General features: G+C 37.4%; 1 protein-coding gene across 17 annotated transcripts in view; it reads right to left on the reverse strand.

Annotated features, from left to right (window-relative positions):
• ARMC8 (armadillo repeat containing 8) overlaps nt 1-25,231 on the reverse strand; it is an 81,420-nt gene that overhangs the window by 11,505 nt on the left and 44,684 nt on the right. For 13 of the 17 annotated variants that reach the window (XM_072868221.1, XM_072868223.1, XM_072868234.1 and 10 more), the window contains 10 exons: nt 22,566-22,625; nt 21,289-21,369; nt 17,638-17,713; nt 17,457-17,547; nt 13,726-13,786; nt 8,989-9,189; nt 6,308-6,403; nt 4,795-4,877; nt 4,413-4,494; nt 1,731-1,817 (listed from right to left, as the gene is read on the reverse strand). In XM_072868221.1, the coding sequence (XP_072724322.1) occupies nt 1,731-1,817; nt 4,413-4,494; nt 4,795-4,877; nt 6,308-6,403; nt 8,989-9,189; nt 13,726-13,786; nt 17,457-17,547; nt 17,638-17,713; nt 21,289-21,369; nt 22,566-22,625 (918 nt within the window). The remainder of the gene's footprint in view (nt 1-1,730; nt 1,818-4,412; nt 4,495-4,794; nt 4,878-6,307; nt 6,404-8,988; nt 9,190-13,725; nt 13,787-17,456; nt 17,548-17,637; nt 17,714-21,288; nt 21,370-22,565; nt 22,626-25,231) is intronic. The other 4 variants (XM_072868235.1, XM_072868231.1, XM_072868228.1 and 1 more) reach the window with 1 other exon arrangement.

Here is a 25,231-nt window from a genome sequence, read left to right on the forward strand (position 1 = left end):
ATGTGACTGTTTAAAAAAAGGTTATGGAGAATGGAAGCTACCTGATATAGTTCTCGACATTTAATCTTCATGTTTAGTAATCAGACCAAACTAAAATCCAACAGAAAAACTTTAGCACAATAAAGAAGACTGAAGACTGTTCTTGACAATCAGACTGAAATGCAAAACCTTGTAATATCACATCTTTAAATGACAGGATAAATATCAATACAGGCACCTTCTCTTTCAAACCGATTAATTGTAAAGATAGTTAAATTTGGAACAACTGCTTTCAACCTGAACCAAATTTGAAGGTTACCAGTTTTACCTAAGACCTGAAGAGCTCGTGTGCTGAAAGGATTCATCCAATGACTTATGCTGCTCTAGTTTGTAGGGCATTCCTTTCTTCCTGAAGTTACTGCTTCAAAAGCAGTGAATAATTGAACATACCTGAGTTTTTGGGAAGTTGTGTGGTTTTTAACCCAATTAAGAGCTGAAATCATCAGAAAACAGGAATGTGCGGAAAAGGCTGCACTCTGTAGGAACAGATTTGTCTCACTGAATAGCAGCAAGACCATACCAGAACCAGGCAGCAGCAGTTTGTGCTAAAGTTCACCAGGTCCCAGGCGCTTGTGCACTGCAATAAGCTGCCAGTGACTTCTCCATGGGCCCAGTAGTTGGCTGGCTCCTAGGGACTTCTCCACGTCCACAGCAGATGGGAGACATTCCAAAATTGGTTTTGACTCAGCTCTTTTACAGGATAAAATACAGATCCACTTCGGCTTTGTTTATTTACTTAAGTGACTGGTAGTTTACATACAATTTTCAAAATATTATGTAGAAAAAAAAAGATGATACATCAAATAAAGATCAGATGGTTTATAGATGCTTTCAAATCCAACATTTCTAAATATTCCTTTCATTTTGCAAAAGCAGTATTTTCTTTTGGCAATGATGCTTTTTACATGAATCATGTGACCCAACAGAAAATTCAGTATTTCAAAGCCATTTAAGCGGAAACACTACACTGACTGTGACCTGCAGTATGAACAAGAAAGCCCATGGGCCAGTGAACTGTGCTTGGCATTATTTCAGTTAATTTTCTGTCTCACAGACATCACTAAAACCACCAAGATCAATTGATCAAACCAAAGTAATCCAAAGTGCCCCATAGGAGCCCACATATACCACAATCTTGCAAATGTTTTCTGTAGTTAAGAAATATTTAAGACTTGGGGAATTGTTCCAGTGCTATGAAATATTGATATGCATGTATGATCTGTATGAAATACAGACATTGCAGAACTCAAGAACAGATATCCTGTATCGTTCAGTCAAGAACAATTAAAAGCCACAAGACTTAGCTATGCCAGCATTTTCAAGATTACAGCAGTAATTCTCTAAGAGAATGGATCATATTGCCAATTACCAGTTTGTTTTCTTCTTGCTTATGAATTTTTTAGATAATAGTATTTTACAAGTAAAAAAACTCCAAAATTTAATGCCTACTACTTTCCTGAGACTACATTTAACTATTCAACCATATTTCACTGTCACAGCACTGTAAACAGATGATTTTTTTTTTTTTTTTTTAAATTCACAAACTATCAGTGATACAGTCTGCCTAACACTACAGCTCTGTAATGCTTCACAAGCAGTGGCTACCAATTAAGATACCTTTATGCTTATTGAACCACTGTATAATGTAACTTTTGTCTGTTATCTCCTCTTTTTTCTGGATAAATACTAACCTCCTTGCTTGGAGAGAATTCCAGAAGAAGATTGCATAGCGTGGAAGATGCTACTACGAGAATTTCATTTGGAGCATTCTGTAAAACCTGCAATCACAAACGGGAGTGTGAGGAATCTCTGTTAACTAGTAGGATAAGGAAGGGATCATTTTGAAACAGAATACCTGTAATTATGCTGCACTTTGATATTCCATATTTTAGGAGACGCTTTGCTGCTAGCAGTGCAGATCCAGACAGTGCTCATTCAACTCAATGTGGTGATACACATTACATGACAAGCTGCAGCAATGCAAAGTTATTTCACAGAAGCCAGATTTGAGAGCTTTCAGGTCCAATTTAAAAGAAATAAGTGGGAACAGATCCCAACTCTGCAAAGCACATATGTGCTGGCAGTTGTAATTTAGCTCTGCAGCCACTCTCTCAACAGAGAGCAGGCTGTGTCCTGGCAGTGCACCTCTGTGTCATGATTTACAGAAAAGAGAGGAGGCTCCAGGAGGAGCCTCCTCAACACTTGTGTACCTTGTGCAAAGCACAACACAGCAAATTTCCTCATGACCATCCTTTCAGAAAAGCAAGTAGCCTGGAACAAGTTATACTCTCTCTTATCTGTGCCTGGATCTCCAGCGGGACCAACACATGCCATTCTTAAACAAAGCATCTCCCTTGCATGTTCTGAGAAAACTCAGTGAGGAAATAGGCATGGAGGATGCAACTGCTCCTCCAGCAAAGAAAGGAGAAATAGAGCTGTTGTTCTGTACCACCTTTTGTTTCAGAGCAGTGAACGAACTGCAAACATTAACAATTACTGCATTTACAGCGGCTTGCACTAAAGTACATATGTGTAAGTCCTATAGTTTTAGACATTATTCTTCCACGGCCTATACAGCTATACATGCTAGGGGAGAGAGAAAGGACTTACGTAGTTGTTATTAATCTAGACTGAAAATTAATTTATCTTTATCTAATGTTACTTTTATTTTTCTATTAAGAATAATTATTGACGTTTTGGAATGAACATGCAGGTTTCTGACTTCAACTTATTTAATACAAATCAAAATGAACAACTGCCAGCAGCTGCATTTCCATAGAAGTCTGATATCTACTTTTTTTTTTTTTTCACATGGCTCTTCTTCTATGCTAGTTGTGCTTCTTCAAGCATCCTGTCGTTTTTGTGTTTTACATTTATAAAGGTTTGGTGTTCTCATGTTTGGCCTTTTGCAAACTTTTGCAAAGAAAAATAAATATTCAAACCATTCCCTCCAAGCTCCTTCAGGTGATGATCATGAGTCCCGAATCATGGGATTATTATGCTATACTGATGGCAAAAACTTACAGGATCAAATCTCCCTTGACCTCCCAGTAAGACTAACAAATTAGACACCCATGGATTAGTATCACAACTCACGCACCCAATTCAAGGATGAATGCTTAACTTTTAATAAGTGTATTGTGTATATTGTTAGAAAACAATTTCCCCATCGTTTCTACCACAAAAATGTAGAAAAAAGTAGACCTATACTTTAGGGCCTCTCATTCATGCAAGCAACATAAAAGGCTGAGAAAGTTTCTTGGCCTGCAGCCATCAAGATGGCCAGAGTGTAGGATAACTAGTGAGTCAAGTTTTCTTGAGTCCATAACTTGTGAGAATTAGAACATAAGCAGAACAGAGAAAGTCAGGCCTGAATAAAATGTCACTGAGTTGTATGCCCAACAGGCATCTTTCTTGTGTTGAAATATCTGGATCACTAGAAATAACTGAAGGATCTCCTGATCCTTTACTTCCTTCCAGGCTCTTCAGTGAAGCTTTGGACAGTCAGCTCACATAATTGCCTCGTTATCAGGCTCACCAGTTCATTTTTGCCGACAACACTTTCTCCAGTCTGGCTATTTTACTTCTGAATAGAGAGTCAAGTTCACTTCAGGTGATTCTCTCGGTGATTCTCATGGATGTCTATGCTGCCTAAGCTGTCGGGCTTCTTGCTAGCAGACTTCGTCTGTTCCCCATTTTCAAGGTCTAAAAAATGTTGAAGCTGAGAAACTGGTTTATTTATCTGCACTTAATGGCAGTCACATTACAGGATAAGAGATGATATATACCTTACACATTTGGATCCCATTTAATCTTGTGGATAATTGCATTATATTAAAATGTGTCTTTTTAAAGGTCTTGCTGAGCTCTTTGGCTTCAGTTTTAGAATCTGCAATGAGATCTAGAAGGTAGAGAATTACAGGAGAAAATGCAGATCTAAATTCTCTTGTAGGGCTTAGAGACCAAGTCTGAACTGTGCCATCTAGTCTGGGCCTGAAATTGAAGGAGATACAGTCCTCCTAGTGCCCCATGTAAACATTAGGGATAACTTAGCCTCACTCACTGATTGCTTAAAAAAAAAAACACCACCACCACCAAAAAACAAAACCAACCCCCCCCCCTACAAAAACCCCCAAAAATAACCAAAAAAAGCCAACCAAAAAAAAAAAAAAAATCGAGCATGGACCACAATCCTCTTTGCTGCCGCTTGGCATTTGTTTATTTATGACTCTCTTAGGAGGTCATGGAATTTTGATTTCTAGGTAATTTCTGTTGTGATTCTACAGAAAGGCATGCAAATTGAACAGACACCATATCCTCCTTTAACGGAACAGAACACTTCAGTAGTTAAGACTTGACTTTTCTTTACTTACCTTCATTAAAGGTTTCCATACAGCATGATCCTGAAAACTTGTTCTGAGCTGCTGTACAGAACGGGACAAACTGTGCAAACATCTATAACGGAAAAGAAACCTTCATTGTGAAACACACACACACACACTCACATCTACATTACTGTAATACATACACTGCTTCTACACAAAGATTCAGCTTAGAATTTGGTAAGTAGTAGACTGTAAATAGCAAAAAAAAAATTGTACTAGTCCAGGATAACTCCATGCCCTGCCCCCTAAATTTTCCAACAGTAGAAATTACTTCAAATTAGCTTTTGAAAAATTAATAGAAATTCTAAAAAGTGCAGCATCAGACTTTGACAAAACAAAAGTATCTGTATGAATCAGAAAAGCCTCCTACCTGACTGCAGCTAATCGCACCTTGATACTAGATTCAGACAAGCCATTAACAATACGGTCCATCATATTTTCGGTCTCAATGATCTGGAGCAAAAAGGAATTAATGTTATAAATGTTATAAAATGAGCATTTATGGGTTGTTGGGTTTTTGTCTGCAACATTTAAATATTGCATATAAAAACTGTAGCTAAAAACAAGTCGTCACATTCTCTTCCCAGATTAAGTGGAAAGGAGTGTGTATCTGCATACAATTTAGGAAAAAAAAAAAAAAAAAATCTACATTCTATGCTCCACTACGGCTTTCAAAACGATTTTATTAATCATCAAGGAACAAGAGGGTTATATATATATGAATTACCCTTAATGTCATATTAAAACAAAAGAGAGCATGTGTGAGTGCACACAATATATACAAACTATAGATTAGAGACATGTTGTGGAGCTAGCTGGAAAAAAACACATAGTAGTTCATCTGCCATATTTAGACATGGCCAGCACAAGCACTTAAGACTGGGATAAAAGGGAGTCAATACCAAGATGAAAGATGGCTTTTGTGTAATAAATCAACTTTGTCATGTACACACCCACCACTTATTAAAAATTATGCTTTGATATGTAAAAGAAGGATCCTTACTATTTAACTAAAGAAGTTCATCCTGCCACAAAAGAGAAATTTATGGGTTTCAATTCTGGAGATCCTGAATGGTTCCCCACTGAGAAATCTTCCTGCTAGTTATCTTTTCAACGCTGTTTTTTCTTGCCTCCTTCCTGTCCATATCTTTCTTCCTTCTGTTTTTTCCCTTTAACCAGCAAATAAAAACTCAGAAAATTCTCCTGCCTCCTGTACCTGCCATTTGTTTGACATAGCAACTCCATGTTTAATTTAAAAAAAAAAAAAAATCCCGCTTTTAATTATTCATTGGTTAATTTCCATCCACTTTCCACACAAATTTTTAACTATACAAGTGCTCCAACCATCCAATCTCTTTCCCGTGATGTCCAGTAATTGCTTTATTAAAACAGTGCAAGCCCCCTTGGTCACTCAGAATCATGGAAAAATTTTGACTTTGTTTCCCAATATGATTAGACTTTCTAGGGTTTATTTTTGAAAAAACGTTTGTTTTATAATAGGATATATGACAAGAGGTGTATTCTGTCCCTCAGAATATAGGTTTCAGAAATTACTCATATGCCTCAACAATATCCCTGCACAGCTTTCAATATATTGAAAGACAACTTATTGTGAGAATCTAGTTCATCACTGTGAAGATGTTTACATAAATAAACGTTACTCATATTTTGTTATGGCAAGACATTAATTTTTGTTCAAATCCCATGCAAAGAAAGAGCAATGTAAACATTTATATTAACATAACAGAAAGAGAGCCTTCTTGTTTCAACTTACTTATACTGCAATAAAAAAAGGAATGGAAGAGTGGAAATTCTTGCACTGCTCTTCAGCCCAACTTCCAGCTACATCTTTGCCTGATTGCTATAATTTTTCACAGGCTCACCTTTTTTCGGATATCTTCATCATTTGCTCCCAGGGAAGCATAGAGCTTGAAAGCAGCCTGGCGCAGTTCATGGGCGTGCTTCAAATCATGGTCAAGCTATTTAAATAAAGCACAGATACCAAATTTAGACACTAAAAAATTACAGGTGTTATTTTCTTATTTGTTGCAAACTAGTGCTTATCTACTGGGATTTTGTCTACCACACCAAGGGCAGCCAGAAACACAAATGAACTGCTGTTCCATTAGCTGATGTCCACGTTTATCCACTGAATAAAATAACTGAACTTAAGAATACGGTTAATTTCTCTGCTGCGTTAAAGATAAGTCAGCTGAAACAATCTGAGGCCAAAACACTTCTATAAAGTTACAACTTTATCCAGACCATATTCAGGCAAAAACTATTCTTATTTACACAACAGAAACTTACAGGAACAAGTGCAAAGCGAAAAAAAAATTGGGAGAGAATCAAGGGAAGTTTTTATCAAGAGAACTGAAGCAAAAGCAGGAACCAAAGCCAGTCTCTAAATCACAAGCCCTCCCTCTTAAGGTGAATGTTAACTTCTGACTTCTGCTGTAAAGGCAACACAGCAGGGTTGCAAGCTGTCTAGGAGGTTTCTGGAAGGTAACTTCTTAACACAGGTGCCAGGGGGGTGAATTGGGGTGATGCACCACTGGATAGGCTACTCACAAATCAGGAGAAACTGCTTGGGGGTATGATAATTAATGGGAGCACTAGCTACAGGTATCATAAAATAGTGGTGTTCAAGTTTCTGAAAGGTGTGAGAAAGGCATGGAGCAGAGTACAGAGCCTTGACTTCAGGAGAGCAGACCTGGAGGAGCAGATGGGGTGTACCCTGGCTTGTTCAGCCAGGAGAAGAGAAGGCTGAGGCAGAGACCTAAAAGCAGCCCTCCAATACCTACAAGGAGAATACAAAGAACGTGGAGCCAGACTCTTTATGGAGGTGCATAGCAAAAGAAGGAGACACAATAGTCAAATTGAAACAGGAGAGGTTCTTTCTGGATATAAGAAAGAAAAATTCACCATTAGAACAGTCAAACTTTGGAAAAGATTGCTCAGAGAGGTTGTTTAATCTCCATTCTTAGCAGTTTTCATGAGCCAACTGGACAAAGCCTTGAGCAACCTCATCTAAGCTCAGCATTGACCCTGCTTTGAACAGAAAATTAAGACTTTCAGCCTCCTCACATTCTTTCCAACGAGAATAATTCTATGATTCTGACTGACCTCAAAACTCTGTACCAAAGGGTTCCACAAAACAATGCAATATTTGAAGTCTACACAAAATGCCAGAAAAATGCTAGTATTAAGCAGCAAAGCACTGAAATAAAAGAACTGTCAAAAATTAAGCTGTATGAGTAATTCTCTCTGGTGCAGCTACACTAGAGCAGAATGTATTATATCATTGTTAAAAATATTTAAAGCAGGCAAGTAATCTGCTTGGCAAATTTTACCTTACAGGGTGTAATTCAAAGCATTTTTTTTACAAAGTAAGCACCCTGGCTTCCCAGGTGACTATTTTTACAGACTTTCCGAACACTCAAAGCAATGTCATAGTATTTGTAATTACCCCACTCACATTTGGAACCTAATAATATTTTTGATGCTACAGCCAATGTCCATTACTCCCTAATCAGCTGCTAAACTTCCTTCTGCTTTTTTAATTTTATACTGCAACTATTTTTTTAATATTTAATTTGCATTTTTACATAGAATTCAAGGCAGCTCTATATGCAGAATCAATCCTATTCTATAAAAGTCTGAGAAGCGAGCCTACTTCTTGGGCTAGTTTCACAGAAAAAACAAGGCTCTGTAATCCAGTTTTTCGGGGTACTTTCTAAAAATCAGACTCAGTAAGAGGGGAAGGGAATAGGCAATGAATATTTCCCTATGCAGAATATAAAAGCAGGCTTGCTTCTAAGGTTGATTGATCCACTAGTGCTTTGATTGATCCACTAGTGCTTTGGAAAGTGTATGCAAGCCTGTAAAAAAAAGTTCACGGGTGAGAACTCCTAGTACAACACCTATGAAACTAAGCCTCCAAGGTATATTTGGTCTCTGTTTATCCAACCTCTTGCAAGTGCAGATAACTCATAATACGAAATGCTACATGACATCCACATGTTTTTCTGCTTTAATAGAACAGAACCATCTATGAACTTAACATTTTTCACAAACCTGACCTAAGAATTGAAATCGATCTCTCATCACATGGACTATTATCTCTTATGAAGCTGAAATGTACTGGTTCCTGAAGGTAAGCCTTTTAAACTCTGCAAAAGAGAAACATGACGGATGTCTCCATCTGGTATTTCACTGCTATCTCTCAAAAAAGTCCTGAAACTTGTATGGTGAAGCTATATTAAACTACCCATAGCCCATCTCTCTATCTTTGACATAGAAGAATGGCAGCATCCTTCTACAGGATGGGGAGCCCAGATATACACAACAATTTTAGTTTGGATAATACAGGCTCCAGAAAAAACAGTGAGTGAGCAAAGACTTGGGGACTACATGCATCAGAAATCAAGTCCTACTGGGCCTCTGGTCACCTTTGAGGAACTCAGACATAAGGTTTAAATAGAATAAAAAAAATATCCTGAGCCCATTTATTATTGCTTTTGCACATTTTTCAAAAGCTTCAGAACTGGTTAAGGAAACGTACCCTCTTGATATCAGTGATTGCACTCACTGAGCTGGGATACTTGAAGTAGTCAGCAAGCATGACAATGAGGTGGTCGGTAATGCTGGCAATTCTCTGGAGCTCCACATCTGTTTCAATCAAATAGGCCAGTGTTTCTGCTCCTTCTACTCGCTCCTCCAGCAGTCTTTCCTTACTACACATTCGAACCAAACATGGCAGAGTCTGAAAAGTTAAAAAAGAAAAAACAAACAAAAACAAATAAAACTACCAACAAACCACAAACAAAACACACCACCGTTGTTTAGTGCAGCTATGTTCATAAAGGACCTCACAAAAAAATCAAACAGCTATCCTAGAGCAATTCTCAACAATGTTCTTTAGATTGGTACCTTTAGACAAAAAGATTTTAGCAGTTTTACAGACTACACACACAGAAAAATTGTTCAGGTGTTACTAAGTATACAGTAGGCTACTTTCAACCAACTTCTCATGCAGTCAAAATCAGTCTGCGTGAATGCAATGTTTAGAAGTGACCATGGTCGAAGTTTCACAACAGCTAATTAAAAAAAAAAAAATGCCCTCAAAAGTTCATATTTGCACAGGTTTATTCTTACTACACACAGGAACCAAAGGTACCCAAGCTGCTCTCAAGAAGCACTTGACCCCTCCTGCCCTTTTGCAATCTAGGATTGACTAAAGACAATGCAGTAAAAAATAATCTAATAATCTCAGGGCTTCCTTGACCCATGCTGGCTGCTAAGAGTAGTACAGAAGGGAGGGCTACTCGTAAGTAGTACATTTGGTCAACCAGAAATGAAGTCCACTTGGAATCCAGGTCCATTCTGCCTTACCCTGACATACCCCCCTACCTTGGTTACAGTCATATGGCAACACTTTTGTCATACCTTCTCCACTTTAAGTACTAAAAATAATCCAATCTTTCTTTACCTGAAGCTCAGTGAAAGGCACTTAACTCTGGAAAGACCAATTCTCCAATGGTTGGGACTCTGTTCACTCAAGCCTCACCAAACAGAAGTATGAAAATAGATGAGCAATATCATCAAGGTTTTTGCTTGCATTACTCCACTGACTTCAACAGAATTATGCTAGTAGAAAATGTTTCTCAGGGTTATGTTTTTGGGGACCTGAAATAACATTTATCCATTGACTGCTCAAATGATTAAATAGATAAATATCTCCATTCCACAGGTAAGCAAGCAGAGTTACAGGACTTGCCTACGTTTATTAAAAAAGTAGATGCTACCATGAGGATTACCATCTAATCCTGCACCTAATCCAGGGAGCCAAAGCACCTCCTCTCTGCGTATCTGTCACTTAAGACATCAGGTAAGACTTTCAGCCTGAACAGTTGAAAACTGGTTCTAATGGCACAGACATACCTAAGGACCTTCTGCTTCCTTAGGAAGTTAGGCAGAAGTCTTTTAAAGAGAAGACAGCTGCTGACGGTTAGTAAACTTAAGCAGCCCTCAGAAATCACCTCATTCCAAAAGCGAGATTTTTAGGACCTCTGCAAGTTTGTTCAAAGTTTGCTTTAAAGCCTTCAGGCATTTAATTGTTATGATACTTTTTAATCTATAGAATTCAGAACTGCACCATAATGATTAAATGTTAGCAGTTTCAATTACCAAGCTGGCATAAGGCATATTAAAAACTGAGACTGGCATAAAGAAACTCATAAAAGCTGAACATAAGCTCTCGAAAAACAACATTCAAGGTTGACTAAGAAAAGTGGAATTCCATGCCTAAACCACAAAGATACTGTGCTTCCCAATTCTTTCTAAGGTCAAATGGCCTGAAATGAGCTATAACTTGGAACTCAAGGGCTAGATATTGTTGAGTCAATGTCTGCAAGCACCCAGGAAACACAAATCTCATACCTTTCAACTTTTAGCAATTCCATCTGTTTAAAATTAAACAAAATCAATAATTCTGAAGGACACGTTTTAACCATTCCATTAGACCTACGGGTCCATACAACGTAATTAACGCAGAGGAGTAGGGGACTGTATTAGAGGGGTAGAGATGAAAAGCCACAAAGCATATCTGACCTTTTCTGGCCAGCAGATAAAAGTCTGAAAATGGACTGTAAAGATGGAATACTTAATTCACATGGTATTGCTGTGATGTGTCAGGGTTAGCTGGACAAATTGGTCATTTCCGTTATTAGGATTCCAGAGAAATACAATTCCCTTCCAAGCAAATCCATTATTTATCAGCCTCCTCTGCCTTCTCCCCACCCCAACTGATTTTATTTTTTCACGTGTTACAGACCAACACACTACTCAAACTGAGCAATGAAATAAATCAAAATCATTTTGAAACCACACATCCCTGAGTGTCCCCCAACTGAAGAAAGTTTGATAGCAAAGGGTCAAAGGTCTGTTCAATAACTTCTGAAAACTAAAGAGGGCATTGCTTTGTTGTAGCTCACCAGAGGTCAAACAATTTGTGACTGGATTTACCACAGACTGGGACAGCGTGTTACCTTAAAACTATGAGCTCCTGGAGTGACCCAAGAAGAAAAGAAGAAATTACATGAGTTGTTTGAACAAGAGGGCAAGGTTCTATGCCCTCCTTCTGTTCTCACTCTTTTGTCTACTCTCAAGTATTGCAACAAATTTTAGTCCAAAGTTTAAAACATTTATTTGCACAGAAGCAGCTCCCATGAGAAAGAAAGTGTTCCTATGGCTGTAGGCTGGCAAGCAAATCAGTTCACAATGGTTTGAAAGGACTACAGTTATTCATTTGGCCCACATGGCAAAGCATGCGTAGCTCCACGCAGTTAGTAGTCAGCTATCAGCAATAACCTGCCTTTGCCTACAGCAGTAGTCCCCGAGAGCAGAACAGTTCTGGAACCCACACATCCCAACCAGGACATAGGTTGGGGTTAAGGAGACAGTGGGGGATTTCTGAAGGGAAGAAATTTTCAAAAGAAGAATGAGGTTTGCAGGAGCGAGAGGGGTTGGCAGCATGGAATTGTAGCCCTCAGTTTGCAGGTGTTGTAAGGAGAAAGAAGAGAGATCAGGGAATTGGAGTGTCAATTTGGAAAAAAGCTAAGTAAGAGAATGAGGGAGAGGGATGCAGCTTAGCTTCCTTACTTGCTGTAAGACCAGATGCCTGTGCAGAACAGATGCCACTATCAACACCAGCAATACTGGAATGAATTGTATTTTGGACTTTCTTGTGTAAAAAGACAGGAGGGATGGGCCTTTGCCTCAGCCAACATATAGATTTTTCATCTGTCATTACCTGGGATGATAGATACCAAAATCCCACTAACAAAAGCTGTAGATATGCAAGACTACTGCCACAGACGTTGAAAGGAATGAATATGCTTTCTTACTGCAGTATCTTACATACAACCTACCCTTTTGCCAGAATAACCAAAAAGGAGGACTTAGGGACAGTTCTTGACACCCTGGTGACAGTTCTCCAGTTTAAAATGTAAGCTCGCAGGAACCATCAGGGGTTTGCAACAGACCACAGTGAGAAGATACTAATCAGTAGCCTTTGGTGGCGAGAAGTATTTGTTGCTTTAAGCAGTACACACAGCTACCTGCAGTGCCATGGACTTCGAGCACACGCTATGGTCACACATACACTTATTAGTTGTCTGTTCACTAGAGCATCTGAACACCACGGAGAGGCCTTCACAGGCAAAGACAAAGAACTCCCATAAAAAGTTACTGGGTTTCAGATCACACACCACCAAATCCTGACAATGACTGCTTTGCTGATTAGACCCTTCACTTGCTAGACTCGTTCCAAGAACACGTCATCTTCTCAACCTCAGTACAGGGGCACATATGGGGAAAAAAAATATTTTTTCAGGCATTTAAACTGCATTTCCTTAAGTCTGAACTATGTGTTATTCTCTGGAATGAAGGATGCTAAAAGCATACTAAAAGCTTTGGAGTCTGCCAGACTGCTACAGTAATTATCAAAGAAAGCAAATATGTTTTCTTATTGCAGTAGTACAGTAATACTTCAATATCTCATGGAGAAACAAGCAGTGTTAGTATTATCTGATCTCTGGCTGATATGCTTGCTCATCAACAGCTTCCCCCCCCCCCCCCCCTTTTATCTAGCTATGGAAGTCTGACTATTAAGAAATAGATTACATTCCTATGGTATTTAATGAAGTTTCCTTTACTGAGTTTCCTTATAAAATCACATGCAGTATAAAAATAAAATCTAATATTTCAGCATGACAGTTTCTTTTTTTTTTAATAACAATTTTCACCAGCCAAAGTATGAAGCAGACAAATCTGCAAAAACATTGTGAAACCTGAGAAATCATCTGCTTGTGACAGACGCCATGTATAGATTGTGCAAGTATTCTGACTGTAGTCTTGTGAAATAAGCTATTGAAAGACAAACCAGTGCCTTGTTCATATACAGAGAGGCAGTAATGTTGTTTCCATGTTACTTACAAACGGTTACTGAAATGATTACAAGCCTCAAATGGATGTGTGTCAAACTCTGGAATATCTATTCCTGGATATTGACCTTTTAGTATGATCCTTTATCTAAACTTCTTAAAAAAACCATGTCACTATAAATGCTTAAAAACACAAAGGGAAATTAGGGAACTAATTTTTTAAATTAAAAAATCAGAACTTGGTGCTTTGAAATCTTCAGTGTAACAGTTTTTGTGCTACTTTTTATATGAGACAAAGACAGGATAGCCCTACGTGAGAAAAACATTTTAAACAGAAAACTGTTTAACCAGCTTACCTTAAGAACAATACAAGAATCGTCTGTCCGTATTGCTCCTGCTCTGCACATGGAAGTAAGGCTGTAACAACATAAAACATATATTCACCTATCATTGGGTTTTATGCACTTAAGTAAGACATTGCAGAACAACAAACTGTACTAATGAAATGTACTCCCCTTTGTTCTACTATTAATTTTAATACATTTGTGCTTACCAGACTTGGGCACAAGAACAAATTACTACAGACACACTTCTAAGCAGATTTCTAGTACAGGACATCTTGCGGAGCACCAATCAACGTATACACCACACACTGGTCAAAAAAGGTCTATCAAACTTGATTGATCCACAAACCTCTTTTACAAACAAAAACCCGCCCAAATTAACAACTTTCATTAAGATAAAGGAGCAATATACATAGACCTGTCCTTTGCTGCAAAGAGCATGGGCAAGCACTTAAAACAATCAGGAGAGAATCGATATAGTGTTGGTAGCCTGACAGCTCAGTCAGAAAACATTCAAGCTTTGCATTAGCCTAGGAGATGTGGCATCGTTGTGACGCTTGTCCACAGGCATGTCTTAACACTCTGCTGAAATAAGCACATCCTTGCCCAATTAAGTCTCTGACACTGAACCAAACCAGCATTTGCTCTTTATTAGACAACAACTTAGACAGTGGATATGACAACTCCAAGGTCTCAAACTACCATGTTGACACACAACATCAGACAAATGCATAAGCTGTTTTGTTAATCTACCTGTACATGTGCTCCAAGCTACCAGAAATGCAAAGTAGTTCACCCACCAATAAAAGTGGTTTACATTTAAGTGGTTTATACTTTTTACCTGCTTTGCTACAAGGAAGCGGAATGAAGCTGGAGGATAATTGCTCTGCATTCAGTGCAGGAACAGTCAAGTATCTTTTGTTTTAGCTTTTGAACCAAGCCACTGTAACTGGCTTTTATCATGCCACAGTCGAGGTTAAAAGAATAACTGAATTTCAGTGAAGGTGACTTAAAACTAACATGCTTCAACTCTCAATTGGGCAGGCTAAAAGTGTATGTAGGGTCAATTATAATTGCTCAGCTAAGGAGCAGTAATATGCTAACATACTGTAACCATATCATGTTTCACTGCATTCCTGAGCTCTTTCCAAGTGCCTAAAGAGAGTTCTTTCACCTCTTAGAAGGTAACATCACTGATCCTGTTCCAAACACCTACCAGTGCCAGACATAGCTGAAATCCCATAATCAGAAGTCTTTTTATATATTATTTCTCGAAAGTGAAAAGATAAGACTTGACTGTTAGCATAGAAATCATTTTATAAACTTTTACTGCCCAAGCCTTGCGGCTGACAGCAGGAAATACTGATTTTCACATCTGAACAATCAGGAGGAAAGCACCCATCTTTGCAGTTGCCATTTAGTCCAGCTAGACCCTATTTGCCAAAGTAGCTCTGTTTCAAACATGAAATAAGTTATAAGTATTTTTACTTCAGGTAAAATAGGCTTGGCTTAGCTGGAAGCAATTCCGGTAATTTTAGTAGAAAAGGTTACTGCTCCACTTGTAGCTGCAAATCACTCTCCCAAGAGGCTTACTGATCTTCCCTCTGTGCCAACACTGCTGCTCAAGTGAAGGATCCTTACTCCATTTCAATCAAGAGGTATTAACTTGGGTCTTCCAGGTCTACTTCAATTGTTGAAAAAACAAAGAAAACTTCTTAAGATAGCCCCATATGCCAGTCTGGATTCAAACAGAATCAAATAGAATATAATTTGCTTCACAAATGCATAACAAAACCTCTTCTACATCCACATTTCAAGGACTCTACTAATAAATCAGAGAGGAACTGCAGATTAATTGACCAAAGCTGGCAAGGCAGGAGTGAATTCTAATTTAGAAGCCAAAAAAAGAGAGACCTGGGACAATTTCACCTACTACTCTCATTAGAAAAAAAGAAAGGAGACATAGTCTGACTTGAGGGAATCAAGTAGGGAAAGGACTTATAGAAGATAAGTCAGTAGGTCTTTGTGAGCCCACAGGACTGCCATGAAACTGAGGCCTTGTGTGCCCCACTAAGAAGGATGTCTGCCCATGGACTAATTAGAAACCCAGTCTGAAGCTCAAGATACTGGTTTGTCTCTTGTATTCCTGCAATTTTATTTTTTGCTTGTCACCACATCATTTTCTTCTATGCTTCCAAAGGTCCACTTGAGCCAAAGTACTGCAAAACAACAGCAAAAGATGGGATTGTCTACCCAACTCCTTCCAATGTGAAGCAGATCAGTAAAGAACACCAATAGGCCTGGGAGCATTCATCCCAGAACAAGGAGACAGTCCAGAGCCAGAACAATTTTTTTAACTCCAGCCTGCCTTCACAACTTACCAACTGCCTTATATCTTGAGATCAGTAAAAAAAAAAAAATTAAAAAAAATTCTAATACTAAATTCTCTATGTATTTTCTGAATTCTCAAAGAAACACATAAATCAATCAGAACTGAGACTACTGCAACGCAGTTAAATTAACTTGCCTTCTTCACTAAGAGCTACCTAACAAACCAGTAAAACCAGATTGCATAGACCAATTGTGGTTGGAAGGGAGCGTGGGAGGTCCCCAGACAGACCTCCCACATGGAGTGAGACTACCTTCCTAAGACAATCCCCACACACATACATGTCTTTATAACTGCTTTCATGAATGGGTGAACTCATAACCTGGCAACATTACAAAAGAGGCCATCCTACCTACCCCACTTGTTCCTCCCCCAGAATCTCAAGACCTGGCACTGAGACAAGCGTCAGTGTAATTGTTTGGTGAACTGAATCAGAGAACTCTCTGATCCAGGCCAAAAACATGCTATCAAAATCTAAAAGAATAATCAAACAATACACCAGTGACCAAACTCTTGAGTTACATTTGATTTTAGTAGTTTATAGTGATAGGTAATTTTACTTCTTTAACCCCTTGAAGTCATATAGTCCATTATTATCAACACAACAAAAGGAAAAAAAGTCTTAAAGGGAGTCAATTCCTACCTTAAAGTGAGTATAAACCTAGTGTTGCTGTTACAGAACTTAGTCACATTTTATCACAGGGTAGAAAGTCATTACGAGTATGAACACAGAGAAATGTGCCCACACCAGAAGGGAAAGTTTGATTTGAACTATAAAAGTAATTAATAACATTCATTCTGCTGGATGAGCACATGAAGCTTAAAGAATAATCTATTTTAATTAAGGCATTTGGGAAGAGGGACTAGCTCTGCTCTCTCATCATCTTAGTGCATACAGTTCTCAACACACCACAGCCCCAGTCACCTGAATGAGTGAGTCCTCTGAACACTGGTGCAACGACATTAACTTGTATTACATGGTATTTCAGTATTATACTCTGTAAGGACATATGATTGACCATAGCTTATTCAAAGTAAAACTTATCATAAAATCCAAGCTATTTGTGAAAACTGCAGTTCAGCTTATGAAAATCCCTATGTCTGAATACACATTCCTGACAAAACTGCTGCCCAGCAACATTTTTTCCTGTTTATGAACAGCAAAGAGTGAAAGTTATGGTATAAAGATTATTAGGTGAGAACCACTTCTTCAAGGATTTAGACAATGCAAATAATATCTATAATTATTCCTAAGATTTTAGATCACATCACTTTGCAACAAGCAAAAAGGGAACAGTTAAAAAGTAAGTATTAAATTGCATACTATTTCATTCTAATTCCTGATGAAAATTACCATTTGGCTGATGTGAGCTGCATTTCAATAGGCTTGTCCCTTTGTAACATCTTCACAAAAATTTGTGGTAACAATTCTCCATCAACCGACACTGCAAACAATGAAAGAGAACTCCAAGTAATTCTAATTCAGCCAGTCAATAAAATGAGTGTCAAATAAGCGACAGCAGCATTATACTTACCATTTACAAGAGTCATTGATACCTGTGGGTTTTCAAAGGCTAGAACTGAGAAGCATTTCAATGCTTGCATTCTAACCTGTGTAAAAACATAACATAAATGAAGTATAAATGTAAATGCAAACTTAAAAGCAAAATTGGTCTGTACTGCTGTATAGGCTTGTAGAAAATAATTCCATACAATCGATAAGAAATGTAGATGATGAATAAAAGGCAGATGGAAACCCCTAACTCACACCTTGACTCCTGTGATCTCCCTGTTGGAATTATCCTTCTATAGGGTATGTTGTGAACTATTTGTGAAAAAGACAAGCAAGGATAAAACTTGGGAACCAGACAGTCAGAAATACTGGCCTTACTTCTGATGCTTCACAAACATGCAAACAACAACAAAAGAATGGAAGTATCATAGCAATAGCAGTGTTTCTTTCCAGGACTCATAAGTATGTAAAAATAGAAATACATGTCGTTGAGATTTATATTTCAGAAGCCTTTAAAAGTGAGTTTAATAAAGTGTCTAAAAAGAACCATCCAATTGAAGTGATTCTAAACTAATCTTAAATATATACCATAAGTTTTACTGCCATTACACAGCCTCAAGTATCACTTGTACAAAAAGGAATCACAAATTTCTTCATGCTGGATCTTCCTCCTCCAGTCCAAAACCAGGTCTTGGTTTAATCGAACAGTATTTCATGGTTGCCTAGTCACACTAGGCTATGAAGTCTTTATAACCTCTTTTTTGACATAGGGAAGACCAACCATTATCATCTTCCCAGACGAAGAATCTAATTTAGTTCAGATATTAGCCTTTGACTTCACCTTCTACAGTTGCACATATTTAAACTGTGTCCATGTCTTTCCATGTTTCTGTTAGCACATTCTTAGTGTGAAAACAAAACAAAAGGAACAAGATTTTGACCTAAAGAATCCCGTCACTGCAGAAAGCACTTACTGCAAGTTAGGTTTAGGACCATCCCACCCTCCTCAACAAAAAGTCTTAGAAACATGGAAGTTCAAGGGTAGACAACAACAGCAAAAACAAACACACTTTTATACATTTATTTTATAATATCTAATCACAGTCACTATAAGATCTCTTCTCATCAGTAGTAGTAAAGTCTTAGTCAGGAGGAAGTCTTAGTCAGGAGGAACGGATAGCAGGCTACCTGGCTTCAGAACAAAAGTCAGGTACTTGTGTTCCATTTACTTTTCAGACAATCTAATTAACACAGTGTATGCTTCAAAGCAGCAGGAAGCAGAGATTGTGTATCAAAAAAGCACTGAAAAAAGTCAAACCCACAGCTCAAGAGCTGTATTCTTGCCAGAAGGAAGTCGGGGTGGGGCGGGGTGGTGGGTAAAGTTTCTAATGAGAACAAGTGAAGTCTAGCTAGAAGTTAACTATTTTATATAATATTGCTCTATTAATTAAAGCTATTAAAATTACTGTGATGACTACTTTCTTTGCTAGTAATGTCTACTTAAGGGCAATTAGTTCAGTAGTTACATGAGAAACAAGGAATGCAAGCATTTGGAAAAATATGTAAATACAGTCTTGAAACCATTATCTGTAATACCCCTGTACAAGCTGTAGTCCCTTTGTGTTAGACATCTCACCAGTGGTGAAGATGCACACTTGTAATGATATAACACATGGGAAAAATACTCGTAGAATCAGCTGGCTACGGGACAATTCCAAAACCAAAGGAAAAGAGTTTATTGAAAAATAATGGGCAATTCTCTTGGCAGACCTAGACAAACTCTTCTCATGGGGATTGAGATCCCATTTTGAAGGTTTCTGCTGTTTACTGATGCGGCCCTATTGCCTAAACCATCTGAGATACCTTGCTGGCCTTTACTGTAAGTACTGAAAAAAGGCAAAGTTTTTAAATGCTGTCTTTTCCTGTCAAGTTCTTATATGACTGAATATTAGGAAACTGGATAGAGAAGTATGAGAATGAGATGGCTTGTATTCTACAAAAACTATCAGTTACATTAGAAGTCTGAGAACATCTAATTACTGCAGAACACTAAGAAAGCAGCTAAGACCACAATGAAGCTGAGGAAAATGTATGAAGAGCAATAAAAGGCAGTTCAGTGTGTACACCTGGAATTTAAAGGCCTGACCAAACTAGCAAAGGAGGAAATGAAGAATACATTATACATCTCTCCAGTAAGGTAGGACTAAATATATATATTTTAATGCAATGCTACATATATCTTGTTGGTGAAAAAGCAACTTGAAAACTTTATCTTGCTACAATTTCTTTATTTTAAAGCAGCTCTTTGAAAAAATTAGGGAAGGTTCAAAGACATTAGCAAAGGTTCCAAGCCAAACAGCTTGGAAAATTCACCTTACGATATAGGGTAAAAAAGGTCAGCTAATGGGAGAAAGAGCAAAATGTTGCCTGATCATAGTGAAAACTAATTAGTACAGAAAGACAGAAAACAGAATTCTATCAGTCTCACTAACAAAATACTGAAGACCACACACTTCCTACTGGATTTATTAAAAAAAAACAAACAACTCCAAACAAAACAAAAAGCACCATACATGAGATTAACAAGCCCCTGGAACAGAGCACCAAATTTCCCTTCACTTGAAATTCTCATTTAAAGACTAGTTTTCCTGCTGAAAGATACTTTAATTATCAAGAATGTTCTGTATTACACAAGGAGATCAAAACAGACAAGCACAATTATCTCAGCTAGTCTCAATCAACCAGTCAACAGCGTATTTTCAATAAAAATGGAATAACATATTAGATATTTTATATTAGATATTGTAATAAAAATAACTCAAAATAAATTTGGATACTTTGAAGCGTTTCTTATTTTCAGAATTATGACATTCATACTTTTTGGGGGGAGCGGGGATAAAGCGATATCTTCATAAGAAAGTCCATGGTTAGAGATCATAGCATTGGCTTCAGACAGATTTCAAAATCATTTGCATAGCAGACATCTGCTAGTCCTCAAAAAACCAAACTACACAGAACAGCCTCAGAAAGCATTTTATGGACTCAAACATTTTATTGAGTAATCTACAGCAGACTCCTAAGGCTGTGCTCAGGATTTGAGATTTTGGCCTTAGACTGAAAAGACCTAGTTGACGCTCCTTGCCACCGTGTTACAGGTAGAGTATGATGCTTTTTCCCAGAGGTGGTACTTCCAGATAGTCCAGGATGGACTTCCAAAACGTAACAGAGGATGGAGCTGAGACTCAGGAGATTCAGTGAGTGCAAAACATAGGTACCTGGTGGCCTCCACACATTCCATGTCCATGTTTTCACAGGTATGATTTCTGTTTAGGACAGCTCACATTTGCTTCTCTTCAGCTTAATTTATTTTTCCCATTTATTGTTCAACAAATTAGACCATTTTTATTAGGTTGCTAAGTGACTGTTCTCCTTTCTATCAACGAAAGCCAGCTCTGTTTTAATTAATCGCGTTTTAACTTTATAAAGCACTCCAAAACAATAGGTCACGTTTTCATAGAAATCCGTATGGCAAGTAAAAACAACTGTTATTCCAGAAATATACATTATACCTGTTTAAAGTTCTAGTTCATATGCATAGACATAGTTTTTATAATCTTCATTTGGATCACTTTCATAAATATATGTAAAACGCCAAACAATTTTAATGTCTTACTTTGTAGGAGGTGGAGACTAACAGATGTGCGATATTCTGAACAGCTCCATGGTTAAATAAGATTGTCTGGTGATCTGGGCCCTTCAAAGGAAAACATAAAACATGATTTATTTTTTTAAAAGAACATGTAAGAGGTTTCCACTATCTGCAACTTATTGTTAAGTATTAAAGGTAGATTTACTAACATTTACTTTGTAATCAGTTGGCAAACCAAAATTTTTTAAAAATAAAGAAGTCAAACTCTTATTTTTATAGCATTTGTCCTTCTCCAGTAATCATTTCCACTCTTTTCTTCAATAGGCAATGAAATTAGATTTCACAAATGAAGAAACATGGATAGAGTACTTATGTTTCTATTCTTCATATTGGAAAAAATCGAAAGCTCCTGATTTTCTCTACAAATCATACAAAAGATCCCCAGTCACTAATGTCTTCCTTACTGGTAATATTAAGTATTTTCAACTATTCTAACTTCAGAAGATAGTGAATTAATTCTGAAACTGTTTCCAGACAGAATGTGACAGTGCTTTGAGAACAGATTCGTATTTTCCTCCTACAGATTATTTTAGTTTCAAATATATTTAGACACGAATCTAGTCAGCCATCACCCGTTTATTGACTTCAAGATCTAAGCCAACAATGGCTGATATGTCAATATTTTTCCAAGATTTATAAAGCATTTGGAATTAAAACACAAATACTGAATTTTGCAGTAGAAAGGTCTCAGAACTTCTGTAGTATGACAAGCTCGACAAGGTCAGAAAAGACAACATGAAATCTAAATGAGGCCTGCAACCCTCAACAGTCTCTTGTGAAATCTGATCTGTGACTTACAAACATCTTTTTAGAAGCAGATTCATTACTCTAGTCATCTTTGCATTAAGCATGGGCCATGCACAGTTTAAATTCAGCTTTTAGAATGTCACAGCATTAATCGCACCCCAATGCATTTTCTTGACTAATCTGCAAGTGAAGAAAGTACGTTCACTCCTTAATCTTTTGTTCAAACCCAGCTGAGTTTATGGGCACATCCATATACCCTAGTATGTGATGTTTTATTTTCACATTTGAGATACTGCTGAAATCAGATACCTCTTATATTCAAAAGATCATTTTTAGAACAACCCTTACCTTTAAGGAAAAAAAAAAGCATAAAATTACTTTTAGATGTAACATATCTGGTGCTTTAAGAGATGCTTCAGCTGCTACTGCCACCAAGAGCTTTCTACCAAAAAATGCAATTAAAACAGCATGGTTGAAGTACGAAAACAACTTACATTGGCACACAGAAGTGGCTGAGGCAATGATTTAAAGCCGCAGCTATGCCAGTGTTGAAGCTGAAGAACAGATATTAAAATATGTGAAAAAAAATGAAATTAAAGTAAAAGAAATCATATTGACCTAGATAGTTTTAGTAATTCACAAGTATTAGTGATTTTTCAGTGAGATGCAGATAGTAAATTCTGTGCAAACAGGACAAATGGAGGTACAGAGGTGACACTTGGGTGTATTTAGTTGCATAACTAGATGTACATGAAAATATCTAATCTGTACACATTGTGTTTGCACACACCAATCCAGCTTATTTAATGCACAGTCAGGTTAAGCACTAATCCATAAACAGGGACAGCTTCAAATATACAAGTGAAAACTTGAGAGTATAATGTATCATTCCTTCCTAATTTTAAGCAGCTCAGGCACCAATTTAACAGCAAGGCCTTTTGCTTTTGTTTCTCTTTGGGTATACAACAGAGTTCCAGGAGGCAGTCCTATTACAGTGATCTTTTTCTCCAAATATGATTGCATGACACATTTCAGGAATAGAAATCACACTTCTTGCATGATTTTCCATCATAAAATGACAATTTTCAAGAAAGCAGTAAGATAGAGCAATGTAACAATTCATTCCATAATGAAATTTTAAAAGCAGATATCTAAATGCAAATGTACCTTGGTTCAGGGATCCAGCACCAGGCCTAAGATCACATAAGAAAACATTCTCAGAACAGGCTTGGGAGGAAGCTGCCTTGATTACAGGCTTTATCCTGAATCTTTCCCAGACACAAGATTTTAATTTTCAACTGGTGGTGCAATTATTACTTATGCAGAGATATCACCACATTCAAATATAAGTTCCAGAACTATCTTTTCAAATTATTCATACAACCATGTGTTTCCAAATGCATACCTTATCTTTTTAATTTGACCATTAAAAAAGTAAAGCTTACCTACTCACATCACTTTCTCTGGAAACAAATCAACTGCGATAGACAGAATCTTAAAAAGTAAATTTTGACTTGCATTTTAGCATACCTTGTACATCGACCTGATTTCAGTTTACTTATTTGCTTATATGTTGATAGAATCCTGGCTCCGGTATGTTAAGAACTGCATCTGCTCTCCCTGTAAATCAACACTTTCCCTTGCTTAGAATGGCTCTTCTCCAGGGTCAATGTTCTCCATCAGTTAATTTTAACTCTAAAAATGCAGTGAGAAGCAGTAAAAGTAAGCAGTAAAAGCAGAAAACAGCAGCAATATGCTAGGAATCTGAATTAAGGATTTCCTAGCTCAAGAGAACAGGTCTGAGCTTTTCCAGGTAAATTTGAGCAGGCGAGAAAGAAAGAAACCTGAGAAGCCCAACCAAACAAGACTCTGGCAAGGAAGAGAAAAAATGGATGCACAAGATCTAAGCGGAGAAGAGTATGCAGGAACAAGGAGGGTAGGAGCTATGATATGTCACTATTAGTTTAATGAATAAATCTACTAAGATGAGGAAAATGAGAAATAAAAGCATCAATACTTCTTATAATATATACTAAGCCTTACCTAAATACAAAAGCTTACAGTAACTTATTTCTTCAGGAAAAAATTAGAAAGGTTCTCTCACTCATGGCTTTTTGGGGGGAAGAGGGAGTCTTCATTAAAAACATAGTGAATACGAAACTTTCAATATTTAATTTTAAGAACACACTTTGCCTATCCATATAAATCAGAAAATGCCCTGCAAATTCGCTTCACTGTATTAGATGTATTTTGTTATGTCTGAAAATACAGTAATTGACCTTGATAATCAGACCTGAAACCCAAGAACTAACTAAAAAAGAAAGAAGGGGGCATTTTGGATTTTTGCTGAACAGCTGCATTGCCTGGGCAAAAGAAAAATGAGTTCTTGATCAATTTAACATTTGTGATGATCTGTGTACTCAACCTCAAGTTTTTTTTGTTACGCAGCTAATGCTTATTCTGTAAATGCAACTATTTCCTAATACTCATACCCATCACCCTGCTTTTCTTGTGCATTCATGTTTCTATCTGTTCACACAGTCAACTTTTTCTTTCCAAAATCCTGGAGTTTTCAAAACATTCACTGTAAAATATATTTGAGAGAGATTTGAGGGGTGGAGGAGGCATTCAAAACAGTACAGTGAGTTCATAAGACCTTCCTTACTCTACTCCTGTTAAGTGACTGGGCATTTGCTTTGTTAACAATGTATTTGAGATGTAAGTCACCAGGAGTTAGCGGAGCTACAAGGAAGTAGCTCATTTGGAAAAAGATGACAAAGTTTTCATGTTGGATTAATTACCTGAAGTTACTCAGCAGTTCTCACACAGACAACAGGGTTTATACTGCTACAGAGCTAACCCCTGATTGTATAATCTGACTTCTATACCACCCTATAATCAGTCCCATGTTACTCTTCTTGTAAGCCAACATGGCCCGACTTCTCACCTGTTCAAGCTACTCAGCCTATTAAGGAGACTTTCAAGGGCCACTTAAACATGAGATGCCTCACTGGTGCATTTTTCTTCTTAAAATACCGAATTCTTTTTCCAATATTAGCTATAGATCTGAACTTCCACAGTCCAGTGTAGGATTTTGTCCTAATGTTTTCTTTCAGCAATTCTATAAATATAGGAGCTGAGTTATATTTTTATATCACAC

The sequence above is a fragment of the Ciconia boyciana genome, chromosome 7 (assembly GCF_034638445.1).
Source record: "Ciconia boyciana chromosome 7, ASM3463844v1, whole genome shotgun sequence".
NCBI lineage: Eukaryota > Metazoa > Chordata > Aves > Ciconiiformes > Ciconiidae > Ciconia > Ciconia boyciana.